The sequence below is a fragment of the Alexandromys fortis genome, unplaced genomic scaffold (genome assembly GCF_014885135.2).
Source record: "Alexandromys fortis isolate MF-2015 unplaced genomic scaffold, M_Fortis_MF-2015_v1.1 scaffold_218, whole genome shotgun sequence".
Classification (NCBI taxonomy): Eukaryota; Metazoa; Chordata; class Mammalia; order Rodentia; family Cricetidae; genus Alexandromys; species Alexandromys fortis.
Genome location: NW_026068112.1, coordinates 1,109,728 through 1,135,036, shown reverse-complemented (window position 1 = coordinate 1,135,036; position 25,309 = coordinate 1,109,728). Strand labels below are relative to the sequence as shown.

General features: G+C 43.1%; 1 protein-coding gene and 1 pseudogene across 2 annotated transcripts in view; one reads left to right on the top strand and one right to left on the bottom strand.

Annotated features, from left to right (window-relative positions):
- The window catches only part of Setdb1 (SET domain bifurcated histone lysine methyltransferase 1), a 35,279-nt gene that overhangs the window by 9,574 nt on the left and 396 nt on the right, over nt 1–25,309 (bottom strand). The window contains exons 2-14 of one of the 2 annotated variants that reach the window (XM_050124626.1): nt 24,406–24,674; nt 22,396–22,547; nt 13,142–13,176; nt 11,109–11,208; nt 10,394–10,519; nt 10,035–10,236; nt 9,146–9,219; nt 6,138–6,328; nt 5,837–5,966; nt 4,366–4,525; nt 4,112–4,267; nt 2,761–3,375; nt 1,604–1,720 (exon numbers count right to left, since the gene is read on the bottom strand). In XM_050124626.1, the coding sequence (XP_049980583.1) occupies nt 1,604–1,720; nt 2,761–3,375; nt 4,112–4,267; nt 4,366–4,525; nt 5,837–5,966; nt 6,138–6,328; nt 9,146–9,219; nt 10,035–10,236; nt 10,394–10,519; nt 11,109–11,208; nt 13,142–13,176; nt 22,396–22,547; nt 24,406–24,665 (2,318 nt within the window). In that variant the 5' untranslated portion in view covers nt 24,666–24,674. Of the gene's footprint in view, nt 1–1,603; nt 1,721–2,760; nt 3,376–4,111; nt 4,271–4,365; nt 4,526–5,836; nt 5,967–6,137; nt 6,329–9,145; nt 9,220–10,034; nt 10,237–10,393; nt 10,520–11,108; nt 11,209–13,141; nt 13,177–22,395; nt 22,548–24,405; nt 24,675–25,309 lie in introns of both variants that reach the window. The other variant, XM_050124625.1, reaches the window with a different exon arrangement.
- On the top strand, nt 18,363–19,352 carry LOC126489997 (60S ribosomal protein L5-like; annotated as a pseudogene).

The following is a 25,309-nucleotide window of genomic DNA, read 5'->3' as shown; positions in this document are numbered from 1 at the left end:
AAAAATAAATAAATAAATCTTAAAAAAAAAAAAAAAAAAAAAAAAAAAGGAAAGCATCTGCTGGATGGTGGTGGCCCATACCTTTGAACCTTTGATCCCAGGACTCAGGAGGCAGAGACAGACAGATTTCTGTGCGTTTGAGGCTAGCCTGGTCTACAGAGGGAGTCCTAGGATAGCTTCCAAAGCTACACAGAGAAACCATATCTCAAAAAACAAAAAAAGAATTTAGTTGGGGACTTGTGTTTTATATGGTGAGTCCATGGCCCTCATCGTGGGACACAGCACTGGAGTAGTAGTTGAGCGTAAATCTGACCCACAAGTATGAGGCAGACAGAGCTCTAACTGGAATGGTGTGGGCTTCTAAAACCTCAACGCTCACCTCTAGTGACACACCACTTCTCAGAAGGCCACACCTCTTAGTCCTTACCAAATAGTTCAACCACGCATTCAAACTTAAGAATCTGTGGGAACCATTCTCATTTAACCCACTGCAGTGACAACTAAACATTTCCAAAATGTATTTTGATATTTTAAAATTTCTACATTTTTGAGATAAGGTCTTATGTAGAGCAGGCCGGCTAGCTAAGGATAACCTTGCCTCCTCCCCCAAACAGGATTTTGGAGCCTGGACAGCTTTGGAGCTTTGGAGCCTGTCCAGGAACTCGCTATGTAGACCAGGCTGGCCTCGAACCCAGAGATCTGCCTGCCTCTGCCTCCCAAGTGCTGGGATTAAAGGTGTGCATAATCAATGCCTGGCGTAACTTTTCATTTTAAGTTAACAAAGACCTATAATTTGTTCTTCCTACTCTCTTTGAATACATTTCACTTGTTAGAGTAAGTCATAAGCAGAACATTTACACAGCTATGAAATTAATGGTTCTTTTAAAAAGTTAATCTTATATGTATGTTTTGCTTGCATGCATGTCTGCATATCACGTGTGTGCCTGATGTTCTTGGAGATTAGAAAAGGGTATCAGATCCCCAGGAACTGGAGTGACCATGCAGGTACTGGGAGTCAAATCCAAGTATTTACAAGAACAAGTGTTCTTAATGTTGAACATCTTGCTAGTGCCAGTTCTTTTTTTTTTCCATACAAGGTCTTGGGGCATAGTTCAACCCAGCCTAGAAATCAAGCAATCCTATCACATCCTTCTAAGTTTTCTATATAAGAAAATTATTAGAGGGCTGGAGAGATGGCTCAGAGGTTAAGAGCTTTGCCTGCTCTACCAAAGGTCCTGAGTTCAATTCCCAGCAACCACATGGTGGCTCACAACCACCTGTAATGGGGTCTGGTGCCTTCTTCTGGCCTGCAGGCATAGACACAGACAGAATATTGTATACATAATAAATAAATAAATATTAAAAAAATAAAATTATTAGAAACTAATTCTCAGTTATTTTTTTTTTGAGACAGGATTTTGGACTGATGGGTCTGAAACTATCTTCCTGTTTCAGCCTCCCAAAAGCAATGGTTCGCATTTTTTGGAGTCATAGCATGTATTACCACCCTCAGAATAATCCTCAGGTTTCCAATGGTTCTTACAAATAGAAAAACCAGAACATACTCCTCTATCTGAGGCACCTCACCAATCCAACCACTTACCCTGTGGGCAGACATTCTTCTAATCTTTTGTATTGGTAGCCAGAATTAGGGTTGATCTGACCCCCTGGGGTGCACGCTGTGGCTTGGATAGTTAGCTGATGGCAGGCACATTTGGATCTGTAAAGAGAAAAGCGTGTCAACAGAGCCATGACCATGAGATACATGAAGGACGGCAGCTGGACTCGGCGATGCACATCTGTAATCCACCATTTGAGACATGGGGATAGGAGGGTCAGGAGATAATTATCCTCAGCTACATGAGTTCTGGGCCAGCCTGAGCTACATGAGACTGTCTTAAAGCAAAACTGAGTCCAGAGTCCATAACTTAAAATCTCCTAGAAGCAGCCACTTGTCTCATGCCAGGCTCTGCTATGCCCAAGGTGCCCATGTGTGACAAGGAGGTGTACTTGCTGCGTGAGTGACCTTGCTGGCAAGGATTGCCTGAAATATGAGACATGAAGAAAGGCTCTAACGTCCACAGGTCACGCTAAGCATGAAGCAAGCCAGGAGAAGCTAAAAGCCACTTTTAATTGGTTATGGAAACCCTCTGGCCAGGGACATTCGAGGTCTCACCCTCAGTCACTAGGGACTCCCAGAAGTCCTTCATGCTCTGAGTAAAAACCAAACAACAACCAAGGATGGGGATAAGGTAAAAGGTATTGCAATTTCAGTTTTTGTTTAGGAAAAAGGAAGAGGAAGATACAGAAAGTGTAGAGTAGATATAGAGGATCAAAGGACTGAACAAAGGGACAAAAGTTTAAGCAAAGGAGAGACAAAAGCAGAGCAAGTGGGGACGGGAACAGAGAAAGAAACAAACATTCCCAGGGTTACAAGAGGCCGCATCAGACTTCGGCCTCCTTACCTCAATACTTTCTTCTCTGTTATTTATAAAAAGACCTCACTATGTAACCCAACCTTCAGAGTTGTTATAAAGCCCAGGCTGGCCCACAATTCAAGATGCTCCTGCCTCAGCTTCTCAAATGCCAAAATTACACCACACTCAGTCTCTATATCATAACTCTCATGGTGGCCTTAGCAGAACTGTAGCTGAAATAGGAAGACGGGAAAGCAATATAAAGAAAAAAAGAAAAGAAAAAAGAAGGCAAGTGTAATAAAGCTGGAGGCAGGAAGAGCAAGCCCTATACACCCCAACTCACTTATCCCGACACCCATCCTTGCAGTCACAGCCAACCAGGAATTCAGGGCCTGTGTTAATGAAAACACCCTTGCCAGGGATGCGCTCCTTGCTGTAGGCCACCTGGGGTGGGGGAGTGGTGTCAATCTCATTAACACAGGACAGGGGAACATCTTCCTTGCCGTAGGTGATGTCCAAAATATAGTAAAAAGGCTTAAAGGGCTGAAACTTTCTGTCGACAAGAACATATGGATCCAAACAGAACATCTCCAGGAATAGGAAGTCACAGCCAGTCTCAAAAAGGTAGCGTTCTATCTCCTGCATTGTCCGAAGGCAGAGACCACAGGGTGTCTTATAGATAACATGAAAGCCCATCTTGCGGTTAACTCTTCGCCGGGCTGTCATCCTCCGGAAGTCATACAGCAGCGGCACTAACAGGGGGTTCTTGCCCCGGTACTGTGCATTCCTCATGGGTCTGATCCGGGACAGACAAGTGTGACTGCAGACATGAGGTAAGTAGAAAAGCTTCTCCATGGGGGCTCGGTAGGAGGGCTCAGCTGGTGCCCGCTCTAACATCCCATGGAAGGCTGGAGGAGCTGCAGGTGCTGGGGCAGATGTTACTGAGGCCAAAGGTGATCTGCAAATTAAATGCGAAATATCAGATCATAAGATAACAGGCCAGAAGATAACAGGACTCTCTGCCATATAATCATCCCTCCTCCAGCTGGCTAAGCTACCTCTCTCATCTTTCATAGAGTGCTTTTTTTTTTTTTTTTTTTTGTGAGACAGGGTATCATCATGTGGCCCAGGGTATCCTGCAGTTCCCAATCTTCTGCTCTACCCATCTGAGAGCTGGGATTACAGGTGTGTGCCAATGCACCCAGGCAGCTGTGCTCTGGATGCTAAAGATTAATGTCAGATCCTTTCTCTTGGCAAACAAACCTAGACAACGAAACCCCCTGCCTATTCTTCACAGACAGACAGATCATGACTCTAGTTCAACAGGACTTTCCCTAATGAATCTGTGTTACAGAGCAGAGTCTAGTCCTCTACCAAAGCGTCTGTGTTTTGTATCCTAAACATTCTTGCTATTCCTAGGAGTCAAGGAAAGATGATGGTAACACACGCAACAAGTTTTGGTGACAGTGTGTTTCTCATTTCTCATGGGGTTTCTAATTTAACTATTCTTTTTTTTTTTTTTTTTTTTTTCCCAAGACGGGCTTCTCTGTGTAACAGCTCTGACTGTCCTGGTTGTAGCTTTGTAGACCAGGTTGGCCTTGAACTCACAGAGATCCACCTGCCTCTGCTTCCCAGATGTTGGGATTAAATAGTCCACGTTGTCAAGCTGCCTACAGCGTCTGAGGTTTCCTTACCTGTATGTCTGGTTAATCCCAAGTTTCCCAGCAGGTACATTTTCACTGAGTGTGGGTGAAGTAGGGGAGGAATGGCCAGAGCCCACAGATCCTGGCCGAAATGACGTGCTCTTTTTGGCCACTTGCTTCCGTGACTGAGCAAGTTGGCTTTCTAAGCTTCTAGGGAGGTTGAAAAGAGAACACACAGTTAAGGATTCAGAAGTTATGTATGGGAGGGAAAAATATTCAAAGTAAAAAGGAGGATGAGCACTCACTCAGTGTCACCTGCTTGTGGGGATAGAGGAGGGGCAAGAGCTGGGGCAGGTGGGGCAGGTGGAGCTATGGGTTGTGGGGGCTCCAGGGGCTTGAACTGGGTTCCAGTGCCAGTTAGGTCCTGTGTATACTGAACAACAGGACCTTTGCTCCTCACAGCACCTACAGGAAAAACAAAAATTACAATTAGGAGGATAACAGCTGTGTCAGATATCCTTATCACACTCTATCAACTAACACAATATAAAAATGCAGCAAAGAAATGCAGAGGTGGCTCAGGGATACAAACACGAGGGCCTGTATTCAAATCTTCAGACCTATGTAAAGCTAGGCATAGTAGCATGTGTCTATAATCCCAGTGCTCCTGCAGGGAAATGGGAGGTAGAGAACATGGAATTGCCCCAGAAGCCTACAGGGCAGACAGCCTTGCAGATGCCCCAAATAAACAGAACTTGCCTCAAACAAAGGAAGATGAGGCCTTATGGTTTCTTTGTGTAGGCCTGACTGTCCTGGAACTTGCCCTGTAGACCAGGCTGGCTTCAAACTCACAGACCCCACCTGCCTTCGGTGCTGAGATTAAATGCCCAGCAGGAAGCTGAGTCTAAACCTGAGATTGTCCTCTAACCACACATGCACTGTAACATGCGTGTGCACACCTGTATTCATATACAAAAGTGGCACTGGCAATTTTCTAAGTGTTAAGATTGTTTGTTTCATTATTTACATCATAAGGAAGTATACTAGTATATGCTGGTTTTGGGAAAAAATTGTTTTGAGGCATGGTCACATGTAAACATGGCCGGCCTCAAACTATGCAGCCAAAGATGATCTTGAATTCTGAATCTACCTACTTTTGTCTCCCAACTACTTGGAACTGCTTACAGGTGTGCGCCAACCACCTGACCTTATGTGGGTATTCAGAAAGAATCAGAGCCATAGCAATGTGGAGGCCTCTCCACAAATCCACCATCACTACTGAAAACATCCTGGACACTTATCTCTAGCCAATGAGTTACAAGTATTGTTCTGGTAAATAAGAGGACAGCTGCCATATGTAATCTTTGCTGCAGAATATTTGTTTACATTGTAAAGATATATCTTTGCCAAGGTGACTTCCGACTGGTTTAATAAAGAGCTGAATGGCCAATAGCTAGGCAGGAAGAAGAGGTTAGGTGGGACTTCTGGAAAGGACTCTGGGAAGAAGAAAGGGAGCCACAAGCCAGACACACAGGAAATGGGAAATACGAGATGAAAGAGAGGTAATGCCAAATGGCAAGAATATAGATTTAATAATATAGGTTAATTTAAGTTGTAAGAGCTAGTTGAGACAAGCTTACACTAAAGGCCAAGTTTTCATAATTAATAAGTCGTCTCTGTGTTGTTACTTGGGAGCTGGCTGGCAGGACAGAAAAGACTCGTTACATCTATTGGCCTGTCTGCCTTGTCTGTTCCCTAGGTACTTTTAGGACATACCCATATTAGGACGGGTTCTGAGTTGTCCCCCTTGCTTCTTCTCCAGTGCAGAGGCTGATGATGTCTTCATACTGAACATGGGTTCCAGGCGTGTAGAGCCTCGATAGATCCACTCACATCTTTTGTCATCCTAGGAGGCAGGATGAAAGGAAGGCAAAGAAACAGGTTCAGGGTAGAATCAATCCTCTCTCTTGTGAATATATGCCACGAGTCACCTCTGATTCCTGGACTTGGCAGTAAGTGGCTTTACCCAATGAACCATTTCAATCTTAACCTAAACCCTTCTTTGAAAGAACATTACCAGAAAGAGGATCCTGACTAGGCTGCCATCCACCTCTTCAACTCGAGACTTCCACCACGTGCCTTCCCACTCTGTCTTGATAAGCTGGCCACTCTTGAGAAGCACCATGGGGCGATTTGGATAGGCAGTGATATATTCCTCTATGAAGTCTCGGCAGGAGCTGTCTTCTATGTCCTCCCATGTCTTTTTCACTATCCAAAGGAAAAAAGCAGAGTTGAGGGCAGAAACATGTCTTGGAAGGGAAGGACAGTTGGCAAGGAACTATTAGACACATTTAAAGTTTTGAGAGAGAAAAAAAAATGAAATCATAACCTCAAGGGAAACAAAACCAAGGCCATCTTAAATATGGAATCCAATGTGCAAATGTATATACAAATTAAGTAAAATACTAAGTAAGTCATACACTGCCTAAGCGATTTGCATAAAACAAATAAACGTTGCACTTTCTGGAGCTTCCCACTGGCTGGCTGATATAAGCTATGATGAAATAAACCATCAGTCCTTCCCTCTCTTCTGAGGCAGGGTCTCAACACACCACTACCTTTGTTTTTCTAGTCAGTGTTGGTGATCAAGCCTACAGCCTTCCAGATGCAAAGGAGGAGCTCTCCACCACTAAGCTACAGCACATCCTACCAGCTCCGTTCTATTCTCCTAAAATCTTACTTCTTTTAAAGATTCGCTCTTTTTATTTTAGGTATTTTAGGTATTTTAGGCATGCTTTGTCTGCATGCATTTCTCTGCATCACATATGTGCCGTCCCCAAAAAGGTCAGAAGAGAACATTGGGTCTCCTGGAACTGGAATTAGACAGTTGTGCTAGAGCATCAAGTATATTCTTAACTGAGCCATCCTCCAGCCTGACTCAGACACCCAGCACCTACACAGACTAGTGCTGTGGGACAACGTCACTTATATTGTATTAATAAAATGATGATTGGCCAGTAGCCAGGCAGGAAGTAGAGGTGGGGTAACCAGGCAGGAAGTAGAGGCAGGGCAACAGAACAGGAGAATTCTGGGAAGAGGAAAGAGTCAGTTTGCAGTCGTCACCCAGACACAGAGGAAGCAAGATGAGAATGCCTCACTGATAAAAGGTACCAAGCCACGTGGCTAACACAGACAAGAATTATGGGCTAATGTAAGTTATAAGAGTTATAAGAAGTCTGAGCTAATAGGCCAACCAGTTTATAATTAATGTGGACCTCTGTGTGTTTCTTTGGGACTGAACAGCTGCGGGACCAGGCGGGACCAGAAACCTCCATCAACAGACTAGGTGCCATAGCACACACCTGCAACCCTAGTACTGCTGGGGGAAGAGTCAAAGAATATGATGGCCTACCTACCTACAAGCCAGCCAGCCAGCTAGCCAGGTTAACCTAGCCAACTGGTCAGGAGTTCAGTGGGACATCCTGTCTCAAAACATAAGGTGGAAAACAATGTAATAAGAAACCCAACATGAACTTCTGGCATGTGTGTGCGTGCACATACATGTGCACAAATACACACACACACGCACACACACACAAATACAAACACAAAATATAGCCATAAATGGTGGCATGAACCTATAATCCCAGCATGTGGGAGATGGAGGCAGTAGGATTAGAAATTCGAGAAAAGCCTTGGCTATACAGGGATTTCAAAGGCAGTTGGACTCCAGGAGACAGAGCTCGGCAGGTAGAGCACTTGCCATGTAAATACGATGATCAGAGTTCAGATTCACAGAATCCATGTAAAAGCTGAGCTGGTGTGGTGACTGCTTATAATCCTAACATTTGGGCAGAAATAGGATATCCTCAAAGCAACCTGCTAGCTGGAATTGTCAAGTTTAGCCAATAACCATGCCTCAATAAATAATAAGCAAAGTAGACAGCAACTGTGGAAGGCATCCAACGTCAACTTTGGCCTACAGACATGCAAACGTGAACATGCAAACATAAAGTTTAAAACTCAAAAACAAAAAGACCCTGGAATACGCTTATTTCCATGCCAACAATGATGATCAGAAATGCATTCTTCCCCTTAACACCTATGTGGAAAGCCATGGTGGCCTGGAATCCCAGCATTAGGGAGTAGGGACAGGTATATCCTGGGAGCTCTTTGGCCAGCCAGCCTAGCCAAACTGGTTTCTGTTTCAGTGCGAGATCGTATTTCAAGCCAATAAGGGAAAGAGTAACAGAAGACATCAGCCGTCCTCACACCTGGCCTCAATGGATGAGTGCATAGGCACTGCACAGAGAGATTAAAAATAAGTGTGGAAGGTAGAGGCAAGTGGACTGCTGCACGTTCAGGGCTACCTGGTCTATGATAGACAGTTCTAGGACAGTCAGGACTACACAGAGAAACCCTGCCTTAAAAAATAAGCAAAATAAAAAATTATAAAGGCTGGGGAGACAGCACAGTGGGTAATGTGCCCAATTCACAACCATGAAGATCTGAGTTTAACCCCTAGGACATACATAAAAAACATGCCACGTGCGTGTGCACTTGAAATGCCAGTGACAATCCAATTCCTAGCACTCCTCTGACAGCTTAGAACCAGTTTTAACTCCAGTCCCAGAGAATTCAAATGCACGTAGTCAAATATATGCAAGCAAAACACTCATACAAATAAAATAAGACATTAACAAGACAACCAAAGAAGGAAACAGCACCTTAGGAGTAACACCCAAATTTGCCCTCTGGCCTGCGCACATGTGCATGAATGCACATAGCTTTAACATGAAACACCGTGTAGACAACACTAACAGAAATATGAAACACGACAGCAGCCTTCTTTACACCTAATACCTTAGAAATGAAATCAAAGCACATCTATCAGATGCTAATGGAAGCCAGAATCTTCTAGTGCCCACTCTGGCTATAACGGGCTATCTATAAGTTAACCAACAATGCTGTATCTGCGAACAAACTGCAACACCAAAACAAAATTCAGACTTTTCAATTGACCATTTTAAGAAAGACAAAGCAGAAGAGAAAATTAGAGTTGAGGAAGAGTACAGGAACACTTACGTGGTCGACAAATGGGATACAGTTCTGACTGAGTGACATAGGAGGCATAACCATCATCAAAGAAAATTAGAAATCTGCAGGGGAAATGGAAACGACAAAAAGATGTGGGGGTTATAGAATATTTTATAATACTATCTATTCTCTGAATCACAAACCTTCCAGTCTGTTTTTATTTCTACCCATAGATTTTCCCTTATATCAACCACCTCCCCCTTTTCTGGAATATTTCTTTCTTCTGGGCATGGTGGCACACACTTAATCTCAGCACTCAGGAGGTAGAGGAAAGAGGATCCTTCTAAATTCCAGGACACTTTGTCTGAATAGAGAGTTACAGGTCAGCCAGAATTGCATGATACATTTTTTCCAATCCCAGCACTCCAGAGACAGTAGCAGGAAGCTTGTGAATTTGAGAACAATCTAGGATACATAAGAAGTGTGATGGCAGTCTGAGCTATGCACAGAGATGTCTTTAAAAAAAGAAAGAGAGAAAGAGAAAGAGAGAGAGAGAGAGAGAGACAGAGACAGAGAGCCGGGAGGTGGTAGCACACGTCTTTAATCCCAGAATTTGGGGGGCAGAGGCAGGTGGACGTCTGTAAATTCAAAGCCAGCCGGGCCTACAAGAACTAATTCCAGGACAGGCTCCAAATCTACAGAGAAAACCTGACTCAAAAACAAAAACAAAGAAACAACAGCCACAACAAAAACAAAACAAAATAAAAAATAAAAAGAAAAATGAAAAAAAGAAAATATATGACATGGGAAGAGAGGAAGGGCTTCTGATTACAAAGGATGAGAACACAAAAGCTGGCAGTGAAATCTTGCCCATGGTTATGAATAGTGGGGTGCTGTGCTCCCAGCTCCCCTACAATCTACAAACCCGCCCAGGTACCTGAGCTTGTTCTTGACGTTGGGGGTCTCAGCTACAATGCCAGCATAAAGCCAGACCTGATTTCCGTCTTTGTATTTGGCCACCACTCGACTGCCCACGAACAGCTTGTCGGCAGGAGGGTGGTAATCGTAGGCAATATGGTTGCCGGACAGCAGACTCTTCCCTTTGTTGTCAAACTTCACTTTGTATTTCTTTCCTAGCCCTGGGTATAAGACAAACAGAATTAAAACAAACGACGACAACACAACTCTAAGTCCTGGGTGCAATGTAGGAGATGAAAGGAAAGGCTTTGGGGAAAGGATCAGCAATGGAGACCCACGGGAGACCTTTCCTTAGTCCGTCCTCTGGTTTGAACATACCAACAGTCTGGATGGCAATAAGGGTGCCTTTGTGCCACGTCTTGGTCCTCTTCTTGCCCAGAATTCGCATGTTGACTATCAGGTCCCCATCTTTGCTCAGTTCTCCAGACATCTGACCCAAGGTTCCTACGGACACACATTGTTGTTATAAAGAGTGACGTCATAGGTTAGAGAAAGGAAAGGTCAAGAGGGCAGTACGGTAGGATGGGGGTGCAGCTCAGCTGGTGGAGTGCTTACCTAGCATGCACAAAGCCCTGAATTTCAATCTAACTATGACATATACCCAACATAGTATTTCATGCCTAAAACCCCAAGTATTCAGGTAGGGAAGATAGGAGAATCAGAAGTTTAAGGTCATCCTCAGCAAAATATGAAGCTCAAGTCTAGCCTAGGATACAGAAGACACTATCACAAAGAACGTAGTATAGGAAATAAAGGAAACTGAGGTATTCTGCGACCACTAGACACTTTTGCTGAACCCTTGGACAAAGGCAGCAACACAAGACAACTCAACTGTTTATGCTAACAGGAGAAACAGAACACTGAATACAGAACACCCCCACGTTCATACCTAAAGGTATCCTTCGGCACACCCTACCAGCGTGTCCTTACTAACAGCAATAGTAACAACAGTTACCAGCCTGAGCCACCACATCAAACAAGCTCAGCCGACTGTGGACACCTCTCATCTCTGTAGCTACTCCTCAACACCAACCTTTGTGCAGATCCTGGGAACTGCTTTTCTTGTTGACAGCATCCATGAACTTTTGGACATCCTGAGCTGATTTTCTTAAGGCAGCCATAGCTTCACGGAGCTGTAGGAAAACAGAAGGGTTCAGGGATGCAGTTATCAGGAGTTAAGACACAATGAGAAAGCCAGGGACTTAGTGAGACAGAACTTGCTTAACATGTCCAGGGACCCCTGCTTCACATACCTAGTGCTGCAAATAAATAAAATAAAACAGGAAAAAGAATACTGACTATGAAGACTTGTATTCAACAATCAAAACAGATTCAATTATATTTGGAGGTGCAGGGAAAGGCAACTTCTCAATTTTTCTGCATTCTTGCAATATCCACATGGGGCTTACTACATCATAGATACACTGAAACTAAACGGATTATATGCACAGGCCCAAATTATCCCTAGTTTTAAAAGCTACTTCTATTTTTTTTTTTTTTAAATAGGGTCACCTGAGCCAGGTGGTAATGGCGCACACCTTTAACGCCAGCACTAGGAAGGCAGAAGCAGGCATTTCTGAGTCTAAGTCCAGCCTGATCTATAGATTCAGTTTCAGGACAGCCAGGGCTACACTGAGAAGCCCTGTGTCAAAAAAACAAAACAAAACAACAACAACAACAAAAGAAAAAACAGACAAAAACGAAAGGGTCATCTATATTCCAGGCCTGCCAAGAATTTACTAGGTAGCTGAGGATGACCTTGAACTTCTGGTCTTCCTGCGTCCATCTCCCAAGTGCTGGGATTATAGGCAGGTACCACAAATCTGATGGTGTAGTACTGGAACTGAACCAAGGCTTCCTGCATGCTAGGGCAAGCACTGTACCAGATGACCAACATTTACAGCCTATGAGTTCATATATATTCTTTTAAACAAGTAACTATGAATTTTTTAAGATAATTTTTAAAAACTTGTTTTAGATTAATGTGTACAAGAGTTTTGCCTGTATTTATGTGTGTACTACATATGTGCTTGCTGAAGTCAGGACATTAGATCCCCTGGAACTGGAGTGATATAAGAGATCATGGGAGCTGGGTGGTGATGGTGCACACCTTTAATCCCAACACTCAGGAGGCAGAGACAGGTGGATTTTTGTGAGTTTGCGGCCAGCCTGCTCTACAAGAGCTAGTTCCAGAAAAACAAAAAACAGAAAAAACCGGGATCATAGGAGTGATGAATAGTGAGCCTAGGTCCTTTGCAAGAGCAGCAAGTGGTTTTTGTTTGTTTGTTGTTATTTTTGGTTGAGACAGGGTCTCTCCATGTAGCTCTGGCTGTCCTAGAACCCACTCTGTAGACCAGGTTGGCCTTGAGCTCACAGAGATCCAGCTACCTCTGCCTCCCTAGTGTTGGGATTAAAGGTGTGCGCCACCACTGTCCGGTGCAGTGAGTGTTCTTAAACAGAGTTATGGTTTATTATTGTTATTGCTATTATTATTACTACTTCTAGTAAAGTTTTTGAGACAGAGGCTCACTTTTTTAACTCTAACAAGCCTGGAATTCTTTATGTAGACCAGGCTGGCCTCAAATCCATTGAGATCCACCTCTCCGCCTGCCTCTGCCATCCCAGAGTGGAGATTACAGGTGTATGGGCTACTATACTCAGAAAAATTTACTGTTTTTAGTTATTACTATTTTGGTTTTTTGAGACAGGGTATTTCTACACAGCCTGGAATTCACTATGTAGACCAAGTTGGCCTTGAACAGAGATCCACTTGCCTCTTGCCACCCCAGTGCTAAAATTAAAAGTATGTCCTACTAGGCTTGGCTTTAATTGGGTTTTATGTCTGTTTGTCTCTGTAAGTGAATGCCACTTGTATATAGGTGCCTGTATACCAAAAAAGGGCACTGACTCCCTTGTAGTTAAGGTACAGGCAGCTGGAAGCCTACCAATAGGGTGCTGGGACTAAACTCAAGTCCTCTGCAAGAGCAGTATGCTCTCTTTAACCACTGAGACATTCCTCCTGGCCAATTTCATATGTCTTAACTTCCTATAACCAACCCAACTAACCTTCTGATCTTTTGGAGTTCTGCTTCCAGCATCACCTATGGAAGAAAAGAACTTTAATGAGTATACAGATATAGGTACCAGAATTTTCTTTTTTTGGTTTTTCAAGACAAAGTTTCTCTGTAGCTTTGGAGCCTGTCCCAGAACTCGCTCTGTAGACCAGGCTGGCCTCAAATTCACAGAGCTCTGTCTGTCTCTGCCTCCTAAGTGCTGGGATTAAAGGCGTGTGCCACCACCACCTGGGAATACAGTAATTTTCAATGAAGCAAGAACTGAATGAACTCAAATCTTAAGTAGAAAAACATTATTGATAAAAGCAATTTAAAAGTCTGGGATGGCTGAGTGGTGGTGGAGAACATTTTTTCTTTCTTTTTTAGTTTTTTGAGAAAGGGTTTCTCTGTAGCTTTGAAGCCTATCCTGAACTTGCTGTTTAGACCAGGCTGGCCTTGAACTCACAGAGATCCACCTGTCTCTGCCTACCGAGTGCTGGGATTAAAGACAAGTGCCACCGCTGCCCAGCTGTGGAGAACATCTTTAATCCCAGCAGAGGTAGGTGAATTGAAGCTCTATGAGTTCAAGGCCAGGCTGATTTACAGATGGAGTTCCAGGACAGCCAATGCTACACAGAGCGATCCTGTTTCAATAAAATAAAAAAAGTCTGGGGAAGTAGCTCATTGGAAGAGTACTTGCATAGCATGGGTAAGGCCCTGGGTTCAATCCCCAGCACCAATAAGGAAAACAAAATGTTCTAAATAAATAAATATATGAAGATATTGAAGGATAGCAGGACCTGGTGTCAAAACCTATGAACTCAGCTACTTGAGAGACTGAGGCAAGAACATGAGAGGCTGCTGTGGCTACAAGGTAAGAACTAAACCAGCCTGGGCAATTTAGACCCTGTCTCAAAATAAAGAGAGGTAAGACAGAAAGATAATGGAGTATTTAGGCCAGGCTAGTTTACACGGTGAGTTACACACCAACCAAGAACACATATGAATAAAAAAAACCAAACCAAACAAAAAACCAAAAGTCTAGGACTAAAGAGCGGACTCTGTGATTAAAGGGAACAATTCTCTTTCAGAGGACCCAGTTTGGACCGTAGTACCCACATTAGCAGTTACAACCACTTATCACCACATCTCAGATCCGGTGACCTTTCCTGAGCTGCGTCTGGTTATACTCATATTCATATACTCACATACACATAGACAGACACATTTTTTAAACACATAGTTAAAAAGAATAAAAATAAATTTCTAAAAGGCAAAACCCACTTTTAAACCCCCAAACCAACCAAACAAATAAGTAAACAGCGGGTGGGACCACATTTTCTGGTAATATAGATGATGAGTCCCTGGGCTCAATTCCCAGTAGGAGACAGGGTAGTGAAAGGAGTCTAGAGAGAAAAGCAGTAAGCTCCTGCCAGTGCTTCCCTCTAGATGAAGCACAGAGATGGGTGGGGGTCTACAACACTCAAGGTATTCATCATCTATTTGAATTTTTCTTTCTTTTCTTTTTTTGAGACAGGTTTTGTCTGTGTAGCCCTGGTTGTCCTCAAACTCACAGAGATCCATCTGCCTCTGCCTCCCAAGTGCAGGAATTAAGGGTGTGCACTACCATACCCCAGCCAAAAAACCAAATTCTTAATTAAGGTCTAATCCATGTGCATGTAATTCAGTGAATTTTAGTCCATTGATTAGACCGAGACACTATCATGCTGTACTTTCAAAACATTCTCATCAGTCCAAAAGGAAACTTCATGCTCATTACCCATCATTCCTTTCCTCCACTTCCCCAGCCCCAGGCAACCAGAAATCTATAGTCTGTCTCTATGGATTTGCCTGTTTTAGACATTTCATATAAATGAGTCATATAACATCTGTGGTCTACACAGATCCCTCTCTTGTAAAACATGTCAGTACAATTTCATAGCTGAATAGCACCTCACTGTAAGCAGATACCTTGTATTCAGTTTACCCATTCCTCAACTCACCTGCTTCTACTTTTTAGCAACCATGAATAATGCTAAAATAAATGTTTGTATGCTTTTTTTGTTGTTTTTTTTGAGAGTGAGGCTTCATGTAGCCCAGGCTGCTGTAGGATATTTGTTCATACTGTGTGAATTCATGTTACTATGATTGATTTACTAAAGAGCTGAATGGCTAATAGCTAGGCAGGAAAGAATAGGCAGGACTTCCAGGGAGGGAAAGGAACTTAGGGTTAGAACTTAGGTGGACAGGAAATGCCACCAAGACCTGGAGGGAGTCAGACATACAAACTGGAGGAGAGGTAAAGAGTCATGTGGCAGAATGCAGATTAATAGAAACAGGTTAATTTAAGTTATAAGAGCTAGTTAGGAACAAGCCTAAGCTAAAGACAAACTATTCATAATTAGTAAGTCTCTGTGTCATTATTTGGGGGCTGGCAATCCAAAGAAAGGCTAACAAGAGAGTCAAACAACACCAGGCTGGCCTGGTATTTAGTACGCAAGTGGAAGCTGCCCTTGACCCTACAATCTTTATTGCATTGCTTCCTGAGTGCTGGTTTTACAGGCACGTACAGTTAAAAAGTGGTTTTGATTTACATGTCACCCATGATGAATGATGCTGAGAAATCTTCTCATGTATTTATTACCATTTACAAATCTAGGAAAACCAGATGCTATGGCACACATGTGTAACTTCAGGTTTAATAGAGAGGCAGAAAGATCAGGAATTTAAAGTCATGTTTAGCTACACATTAAGCTCTAGGCCTGCTTGGGTTACAAAAGACCCTGTCTCGAAACAAGCAACCCCCACAACAAATAAAATCAGCATCAAGCTGGGCTATGGTGGCACACACCTTTAATTCCAACACTCAGGGAGGCAGAGGCAGGTGGATCTCTGTGAGTTTGAGGCCAGTCTGATCTACAGAGTGAATTCCAGGAGAGCCAGAGATACACAGAGAAACCCTGTCTCAAAAAGCCAAAAAATAAATAAATAAAAACAACTCCAAAGAATCCATTAAAAGCCTTCGCCCTTCTCCACTTTTGAGACAGGGTCTGTTTGTTGCACTGGCTGGCCTAGAACTTGCTATGCAGACTAGGCAGTCTTTTTTTATTTTTCTCTCTCTCTCAAGACTGGGCTTCTCTGTGTAACAGTCCTAGCTGTCCTGGAACTTGCTCTTGTAAACGAGGCTGGCCTGGGACTTAGAAATATCCACCTGCCTCCCAGGTGCTGGGATTAAAGGCATGCACCACCACCGCCCAGCTAAAGATTTATTTATTCATTTATTTAATGTATATGAGTGCTGTATCTGTATGTACGTCTTTATGACAGAAGAGGGCATCAGATCCCACTTTTAGATGGTTATAAGCCACCACCATGTGGTTGATGGGAACTGAACTCAGGAACTCTGGAAGAGCAGCGAGTGCTCTTAACTGCTGAACCATCTCTTCAGCTAAACTGTCTTTAAACTCAGAGATTCACCTTGCTTGCCAAGTGCTGAGATATTCAGCCTCCAAAATCTTAAAATTATTTCCCTTGTTATATTACAGAGTTATTTCTATATTCTAGGCAATAGTAGACTTTTCAACTTTCGTCTCTGCTTTTGAGATGACCTCACTCTGCCATCAAGGCTATCCTGAAACTATGTTGTCCAAGTTGACCTTAACTCATAGTAATCTGTTGGGAGATATTTGACTATTGTTATGTAACGGTATGTTACTGTGATTGGTTTAATAAAAAGCTAAATGCCCAATAGCTAGGCAGGAGGTATAGGTGGAACTTGAGGATAGAGAGAGCTCTGAGAAGAAGAAAGGGGGAATCGCCAGCTAGACGCAGAGGAAGCGGACATGCAGGAGAGGTAAACGTCACATGGCAGTATAAACGAATAGAAATGAGTTAAGTTGTAAGAGCGAGTTAGAAACAAGCCTAAGCTAAGGCAGGATTTCCATAATTAAAAAGAAGTCTCCGTGTCATTATTTGAGAGGTGGCTGATGGGACAGAGAAAGACTCATTTCAGTAATCCTTCTGCCTCAAGTCTCCAGAAAGACAAAAAAACAAAAGTAAACCCTGTGAGCAACAATCACTGGTAAACACAGGGAGCCTGGAACTCTCATACCTCAACTGTGTATGTCATGTATGTCAGTCAGCGTTCTACCACTGAGCTATTCCCATCACTTGTGAGAATGGAAACTGATCTAACTGCTCTGAAAAACTATGGCAATTTTGCCTAATAAGACAAACATACATTTACTAAAATGCCCACAAAAACACTGAAACAAAAACATTCACAGCAGCATCATTCATGACATCCCAAACTAGAAAGAGTCCAAATGTAGCACAACTCTACAGCAGTTAATGCAGAGACTGCCAACTGGTCAAAGCAATTAGAATAAGCGACGGTTAAGTGTTCAGCCCTAAATGGGACAGCTATAAACATCCCCAAGCCCACAAGTCAGGACAACCTTGCAGAAGAGGGGGTGGGATAAGGAGGAATGCTGGGAAAAGTTGTCTTCTGGATGGCACAGGGAGGACTCACAGCAGCTCTGGTGTCACCCGCCCAAGACGCACAGAAGATCAAGTCAGTCAACATTCCAGCAAGGATGAGGGAGGGGCACCAGGTCCCACCCCTCCCTGAGGAACTATTGGCAGTTAGAGGCTGATGGAGGAGGGAGAGCAATTCTTCCTCAGGGATGTATGTAGCCACTGGTAAGTTGCCCATGATCCAGTAAAGAACCCCACACTCATGCACATGTAAGCAACTCTAATTAAACTCAGTGGCTTAGAAAATAAAAATTAAAAAACAAAACAAAACATGAAAGTTGAAAGTTAGTTGGGAAGATGAAAGACTGTAGATAGTATGGGAAACAGTTAAGAGCGGGAGAGTGAGGACAGGCTGTGGTTTAATCCCAGCATTTAGGGTGCACAGGCAACAGGATCTCAGTGAGTTCAAGGCCAGCCTGGTCTACCAAGTGAGTTCAAAGACAACCAGGACTGTTATAAAGAGAAACACTGTCCTGAAAAACAAAACAAAACACAAAGTCTGGGGGTGGCACAAGCCTGTAAACCCAGCACTTGGGTGGCAGAGACAGGTTGGTCTCTGTGAGTTCAAGGCCAGCATGGTCTACAAAACAAGTTCCAGGACAGCCAGGGCTGTTACACAGGGAAATCCTGTCTTGAAAAACCAAAAAAGAAAAGAAAAAAAAATAATAAAAATAAATAAAAGATGGGAAAATGGAATAATGAAAATCTGGCACACATATGTAAATGGAGTATTACTCAATTCTAAAGAAGAATAAAATCACCATGTTTTCAGGAAAATGGAGGGATTGGTGATCCAAGACAAAAATGACAATAAACACAACACACCAACCCGAATATAGACAGGATGAGAGTTCCTGCATCTGTCAGGTTACGCATGCCCACTGGGATTGTGCATGCACAGCATACGCACATGGATGACGCTGCAGCCTACAGCACTGGCCTGCTGCTGGCATGCAGGTTTCTCAATAGGTTTGGTATGGACAAGATCTATGAAGGCCAAGTGGAGGGAACTGGAGATGAATACAATATGAAAAGCATTGATGGTTAGCCTGTTGCCTTTACTTGTTATCTGGGTACAAGTCTTGCCCCAAGTACAACTGACAATAAAGTTTCTGGGTCCCTGAAGGGAGATGTGAATAGAGGCTTGTCTTCTCCTCACTGTACTCAACAATTTCCTAAGTATGATTCCGAAAGCAAGTTCAATGCAGAAGTACACGAGAAGACAGCATGGTCAGAGTATTACACACTGCAGGCATTACCTAATGAAGACAAAGATGCTTACAAGAAACAGGTCTCTCAGTTCATAAAGAACACTGCACTCCAGACATAATGGAGGAGATTTGTGAGAAAGCTCATGCTGTTACCCGAGAGAATTCAGCCTATGAGAAGAAGCCCATGAGAGAAGTTAAGAGGTAAAACTGTTCCAAAATGTCTGTTGCCCAGAGGAAAGACTGAGTTGCTCAAAAGAGGGCAAGTTTCCTCAGAGCTCAGGAACAGGCTGTTGAAAGCTAAAGCAATTATCTATGAAGATTTTTTTTCATAAGACAATAAAGTTACTGACTAAGCAGGAAAAAAGCCAACGAATGAATAATGAAAATCTGGTATATATGTAAATGGAATATTATTCAACTCTAAAGAAAAATGAAATCATAATACTTTCAAGAAAATGGACAGACTTAAAATGGGTATTAAGTGAGGCCACTAAATCTCAGAAAGGAAAACATTCCTTTTACATATTTGGATCTTTGCCTATAATGTATACACACATATATGTAAACAAATGTACATACAGGTACAACTTAACATGTAGAAAGAAGAACAGAAAAGGGTAACACTGGGTGATGAGGAAGAATGGAATGCAGGTAAAAGACACAGAAAAGGGCATAAGGCTAGCCTTTTCTTTTCGAGACAGGGTTTCTCAGCGCAACTTTGACTGTCCTGGAACTTTGTAGACCAGGCTTGCCTTGAACTCAGAGATCCGCCTGCCTATGCCACGTGCCTCTAAAGTGTTGGGATTAAAGGCATGCATGACCGCAAATGGCTAAGGCTAACTTTTTCTACTTTGAACTCTGCCACAGATTTTTTGGGTTTTGTTTTGTGTGTGTATGTGGTCTTAAGTGTACAAAAGTACAACTGAGAGTGTGAGAGAGTGTGTGTGTGGTCTTAAGTATATAAAAGAGTAATTGAAGCTAGGTATGGCACACATGTCTTTAATCCCAGCACTCAGGAGGAAGAGGTAGGCAAATTTCTAAGTTTGAGGCCAGTCTTGCCTACATAATGATTTCTAGGCCAGCCAGGGCTACTAAGTGATATCCCGTCTCAAAAGAAAGTCATTGACAGTCAAAGTGCAAAATCCAAAATGAAGCTCCACAGCTTCAGAATGGCTAGCTGTTCTATTGTACAGAAGTTCACACATAGACTTTTGGTCTGGGCTGTGTTGATCTAGCTGCAGGATGATTTTTATTTGCATGTTCTTTACAATAAAGTGACTCATATTTTTTAAAAATTAAGTGACAAGATGGGCGGTGGTGGCGCACAACTTTGATCCCAGCACTCGGGAAGCAGAGGCAGGTGAACCTCTGTGAGTTCAAGGCCAGCCTGGTCTACAAGAGCTAGTTCCAGGACAGGCACCAAAGCTACAGAGAAACCCTGTCTCACCCCCCCCCCCCAATTAAGTGACAGTATACACATATGCATGATTGTAGTTATATTTATCTATAAGTGACAAAGTATAGAGAAGGCATGATCAGTGGTTGTTAGGGGTGACCATGGAAACTTAGTAAAAGGAATATTTTGAAGTGATACAAATTTTCTAAACTTGGATTACTATATAAATGCACTAAAACTCAAATCACATAGTTAATATGTCTATGTTTTATGCTATGTGAATAATACCTTAATGAAATCTCACATAACAGAAATCCCAGCAATCAGGAGGCAAAGGGAGGTGTTTCGCTTTTGAGTTTGAGGACAGTCTGGTCTATATACCAAGTTCTAAGACAGTCAGGACTACATAGTGAGACTATCTCAAAAAAACAAAGCATGAGAGGATGGCTCAGCAATTGGGAGAACTGCCTGCTCTTCCAGAGGACATGGGTCCAAGTCCCAGCACCTGCAAGGACGCTTACAACCAAACAAGACTCCAGTTTCAGGAGATCCTATGTCCTTTTCTGGCCTCTGTGGATACTGAGCAAACACACAATAGACATGGTAGACATACATACCTGTAGGCAAAATATCCATACAAGAAGAAAAAAACCTACCACACTTAATAGAAAAATAAAAACAAAACAACCTCCCCCAAACCCCACAACAACTAAGAAGCAAACAAACAAAAAACAAAAAAGCAACCAACTGCTATGGAGTCCAAATAAATGCTAAATTTGCGTATTGAGGTAAGTCATAAGCCACACATAAATTTGGTGTGTTAGCCACATCTTTAACCATAGCACTTAGAAAGCAGAAGTATCGCTACAAGGCTGAGGCTAGTATGCTCTATATGGTGAGTTCCACAACAGCTAGATACAGTAAAATCTTAGCTCAAAATAAAAGTAGAGAGATGGTTCAACGCATGAAGTGTTTACAATACAAGTACCAAGTCCTGAAGTTTGGATCCTCAGTATCAAACCTGCAATCCCAGTACCCACAAAACAGAGATACATTGTAAACTGGCTATCTACACATGCTAGAGTTGGCAAGCTCCAGGTCCAGTGAGACCTTGTGTCCATTATAAAGTGAAGGAAGAAAGCTGTAGACCTCTGAAGTCTCATGCTTGAACATCTGCAAACATACATGTACTCACACACTCAAACATGCCCATGTGTACATATACTGTGACCACTAATGGGAAATTGACAAAATTTGTAAAAAGTCAATAGGGAATTATTTTGACTGTGTAGCGGTGGAAGATCCTGCCCACTGCGGGTGGTCACCATTCCCTAGACTTCATAAAGAGAGAAAGAGTTAGCTAGCCTAAGCAGCAGCATGAGGCATCCTCTTTATCTCCAGACTTCAGATACAATGAGACCAGATGCTTCAGGCTCCTGCCACTGTAAATCCCCCACCATGATGGGCCATGATCTGGAAATAATCATCAGAATAAGCTCTTTCCCTTCAATTAATTTTGTCAGAATATTTTATGATAGTAACATAAAAAGAAATTAAGACACAGGTAAACCACACACAAACACATGGGGGGGGGGGCAGAAAATATACCTTATCTGAAATTGGAAAAGGAAGCAATCAGGATATAGCACACAGGGAATATTTATGGTGCTAATAATACTTGCTTTTTCTACAATAAATGTGCCAGGTAATGTAGTATATGGAGTTGTTGACAATATGGTTCCTTATTTTCCACCTGCTCATCTCATATTTCAGCTTTTATTCTAAGAACTTTCTTTCTTTTTTGGTGTTTTTGAGAAAGGCTCTCACTGTTTAGCTCTGTGGTTTTGGAACTGACATCTGCCAGCCTCTGCCTCCAGAGTGCTGGGACTAAAGTATATGCCACCATGCCTGCTCCATTCTCATTCTCTCTCTCTCTTGGTTTTTTTTCGAGACAGGGTTTCTCTGTGTAGCTCTGGCTGTCCTGGAACTCACTCTGTGAACCAGGATGATCTCAAACTCACAGAGGTCTGCCTGCCTCTGTCTCCCGAGTGTTGGTATTAAAGGTATGTGCCACCATCGCCCAGCTTTCTAAGAATTTTTCTAACTAAAAGTTTCATCATTTACCTGAATCAATACTGAGGACATCATCATCTTCATCAGGAATCTCAATTATTTCTGTAGGCTGGGAAGATTCATCCTCGGAGCTACTGTCATGATACTGCAGTCCCAGCTTAGAGTAGAAATCCTTCACCAGAGACTCACAATTAATCACTGCCCTAATATTGGAACACATAGAGAAGATCACAGCCAGTGGAGAAGTAAGGTTTGGAGCATTAGCATTCATCCACATTTATGCAATGTCAAGCCTAGGAGCTCACACCTATGATCCTGGTACTTAGGAGCCTCAAGTACCAGAACTGCCTAAGTTTGAGGTCAGCGTAAGACAATACAGTGAGTTCAGGGCCAGCAAGGCCTACAGAGTGAGAAACCTTTAAAAACATCAGCAACAACACAGCATCAAGAGTATAGATTGTTTGCCATACATGTTCCAAAGTATCTATTTAGAATGCTTTTTCCCTAACGTTTCTTGTTTCCAAGCAATTACTACATGAAATAATTAATTTGTTAGAGTCGTATCTTTCTACCTGCTGGAAGTCAGAAGACCCAGCATAATTATTTATGTGGATTTGGGAACTAAGAATAAGGTTTTAGTGGCTGGAGAGATGGCTCAGTGGTTAAGAGTACTGATTGTTCTTCCAGAGGACCTGGGTTCAATTCCTAGCACACATATGGCAGCTAACAACTGTCCATAACTCCAAGATCTGACACCCTCTCTGGTGATCTGAAACAGATATTCTGGAGGAATTATGAATTTATTAATGTTTCTCAGTTAAAGACAGCAAGCTGAGAGGTTAAGGACATAGCTCAGCTGTCAGAATGATTGCTGAGCCCTTGTTATATTGATGCTATTCCAATACAACACAAACAGGGCATGCTGGCCCACACCTACATCCCAGCACTCAGGATGTAACAGGATGATCAGGATGGTCGAGATCTGCTCAGTCACCAACCAGCAAATTCTTTTTTTTTTTTTTTTTTTTTTTTTTTTTTTTTTTTGGTTTTTCGAGACAGGGTTTCTCTGTAGCTTTGGAGCCTGTCCTGGAACTCCCTTTGTAGACCAGGCTGGTCTCGAACTCACAGAGATCTGCCTGCCTCTGCCTCCCAAGAGCTGGGATTATAGGCATGCACCACCACCGCTGGCTGCCACCAGCAAATTCAAGGCCACACACTGGAATTGGTGAGACCCTAACAAACCAACCACAAAAAGTTGAGTGCTTTAATTGCAGCACTTGGGAAGCAGGGGTAGGGCAAATTTCTGCAAGTTTGAGGCCAGCTAAGTCTAGATATTGAGATCTTGTCTCACAAGGAAAAGAAAAACAGAGCTGGGTAGTGGTGGCGAATGCCTTTAGTCCCAGCACTTGGGAGGCACAGGCAGGAAGATCTCTGGGAGTTCGAGGCCAGCACGGTCTACAAAGTGAGTTCCAGGACAGCCAGGACTGTTACACAGAGAAAACCTGTATCTAAACACGCCCCCCCCCCCAAGAAAAACAGAAAACAACAAATCCACAATCCTTACTTCCTGGTGATCATACTAAGGAAACAAAGTTTAGCAGAGAAGGAAGACAAAAGAATTCAAAAGCTTTTAACTTGCCTATTGCTGACCAAATACACAGGGGAAAAGTTCATGCTGCCACGCTGCACTATAAACCCTGAAGAGGTGTGAGGTCCCACATGACTGAACTAGGTCACGAAAAACCACCCCAACAAACCTGCAAATGCACACTGGCAACCACAATCCCAGAGAACTTAGACAACAATGCAGACACTAAGAGAGACTTACATAGATCTAATCTACATGGGAAGTAGAAAGTAGAAAAAGACGAGATTTCCGGAGTAAATTGGGAGCATGGGGACCTGGGGGGGGGGGAGGCTGGAGGGGGAAGGGGAGAAGCAGGGAGGGGAGCAGAGAAAAATGTAGAGCTCCATAAATATAAATAAAAAATGTATAAAAAAACATAAAAACAAAAAGAATGGAAAAAGCGCACACTGGCTTCTGCTTCCACGAGTCCTTACCTGGACACATCGTCATATACCTGGTCAACATAAGCCACCTCAGACTCCTTCTGCAGCACCAACGTCTCCAACTCTGCCAGCTGCTTCTTGCGCTGCTGTATACAGTCCATCTTCTCCAGTTCTTCATCAATTAAATGACGAAGTTCCTCCATAGAGATACCCAGCTCCTCAACCACTGCCTGCTGCAGCTCAGCAATGTCATCAGAGTCAGCTGCAGCTGTTGCTGCGTCCAAACTAATGCACCCAGGGAGGGAGGACATGGTTTTGCCCTGTGGGGAACAAGAAACGAGCACGACTCTCACCTCAATTCAGACAGTTTCAGTCTCGGAAGAAAACGCACTCTATCCTGCAACCTCTTAGTCACACGGTCTGTTCTCTCCTTCTCCTCCTGAATGTGACCAGGAGATTTTTCTGGGGAAACTCACCTGCTCATATACAATAACGGGCCTAAATAAGATCTAAAGATAGCTTAGGGAGAGGTTAGAGAACACCAACATGCAACAGGGAGCTAGCAAAATAGTGTTTCAGGAAACTGAAGAGTTTACCTACAAAGTAAGGTATTTCTGTATTTTGTATGAGACACTGTGTTCTTTAATAGGATGACTCTATCTCGACACTGCGTCTAACCTAAGTGCCACGGCCACCTGCAGACAGCGGACCGTAATTAACTAATTCCATCTTGGGTTCTTTCTCACGTTACTTGGCTTCCCTATGGTAAAGTAGCTCCTACGATCATGCAGGGGGATGGCTGCGTTGGGGAAGGGGTTCTCAGCGGCACCAGGCCCCGGATTCCATGCCCAGCAGAAAGCAAAGGAAGACAGACAAGGTCTCCCTGCGTGAACAGAGCAAAGCCTGCAGCGAAGGCGACCACTCACACCCACGCTCCAGGAACCGCGCGCACGGG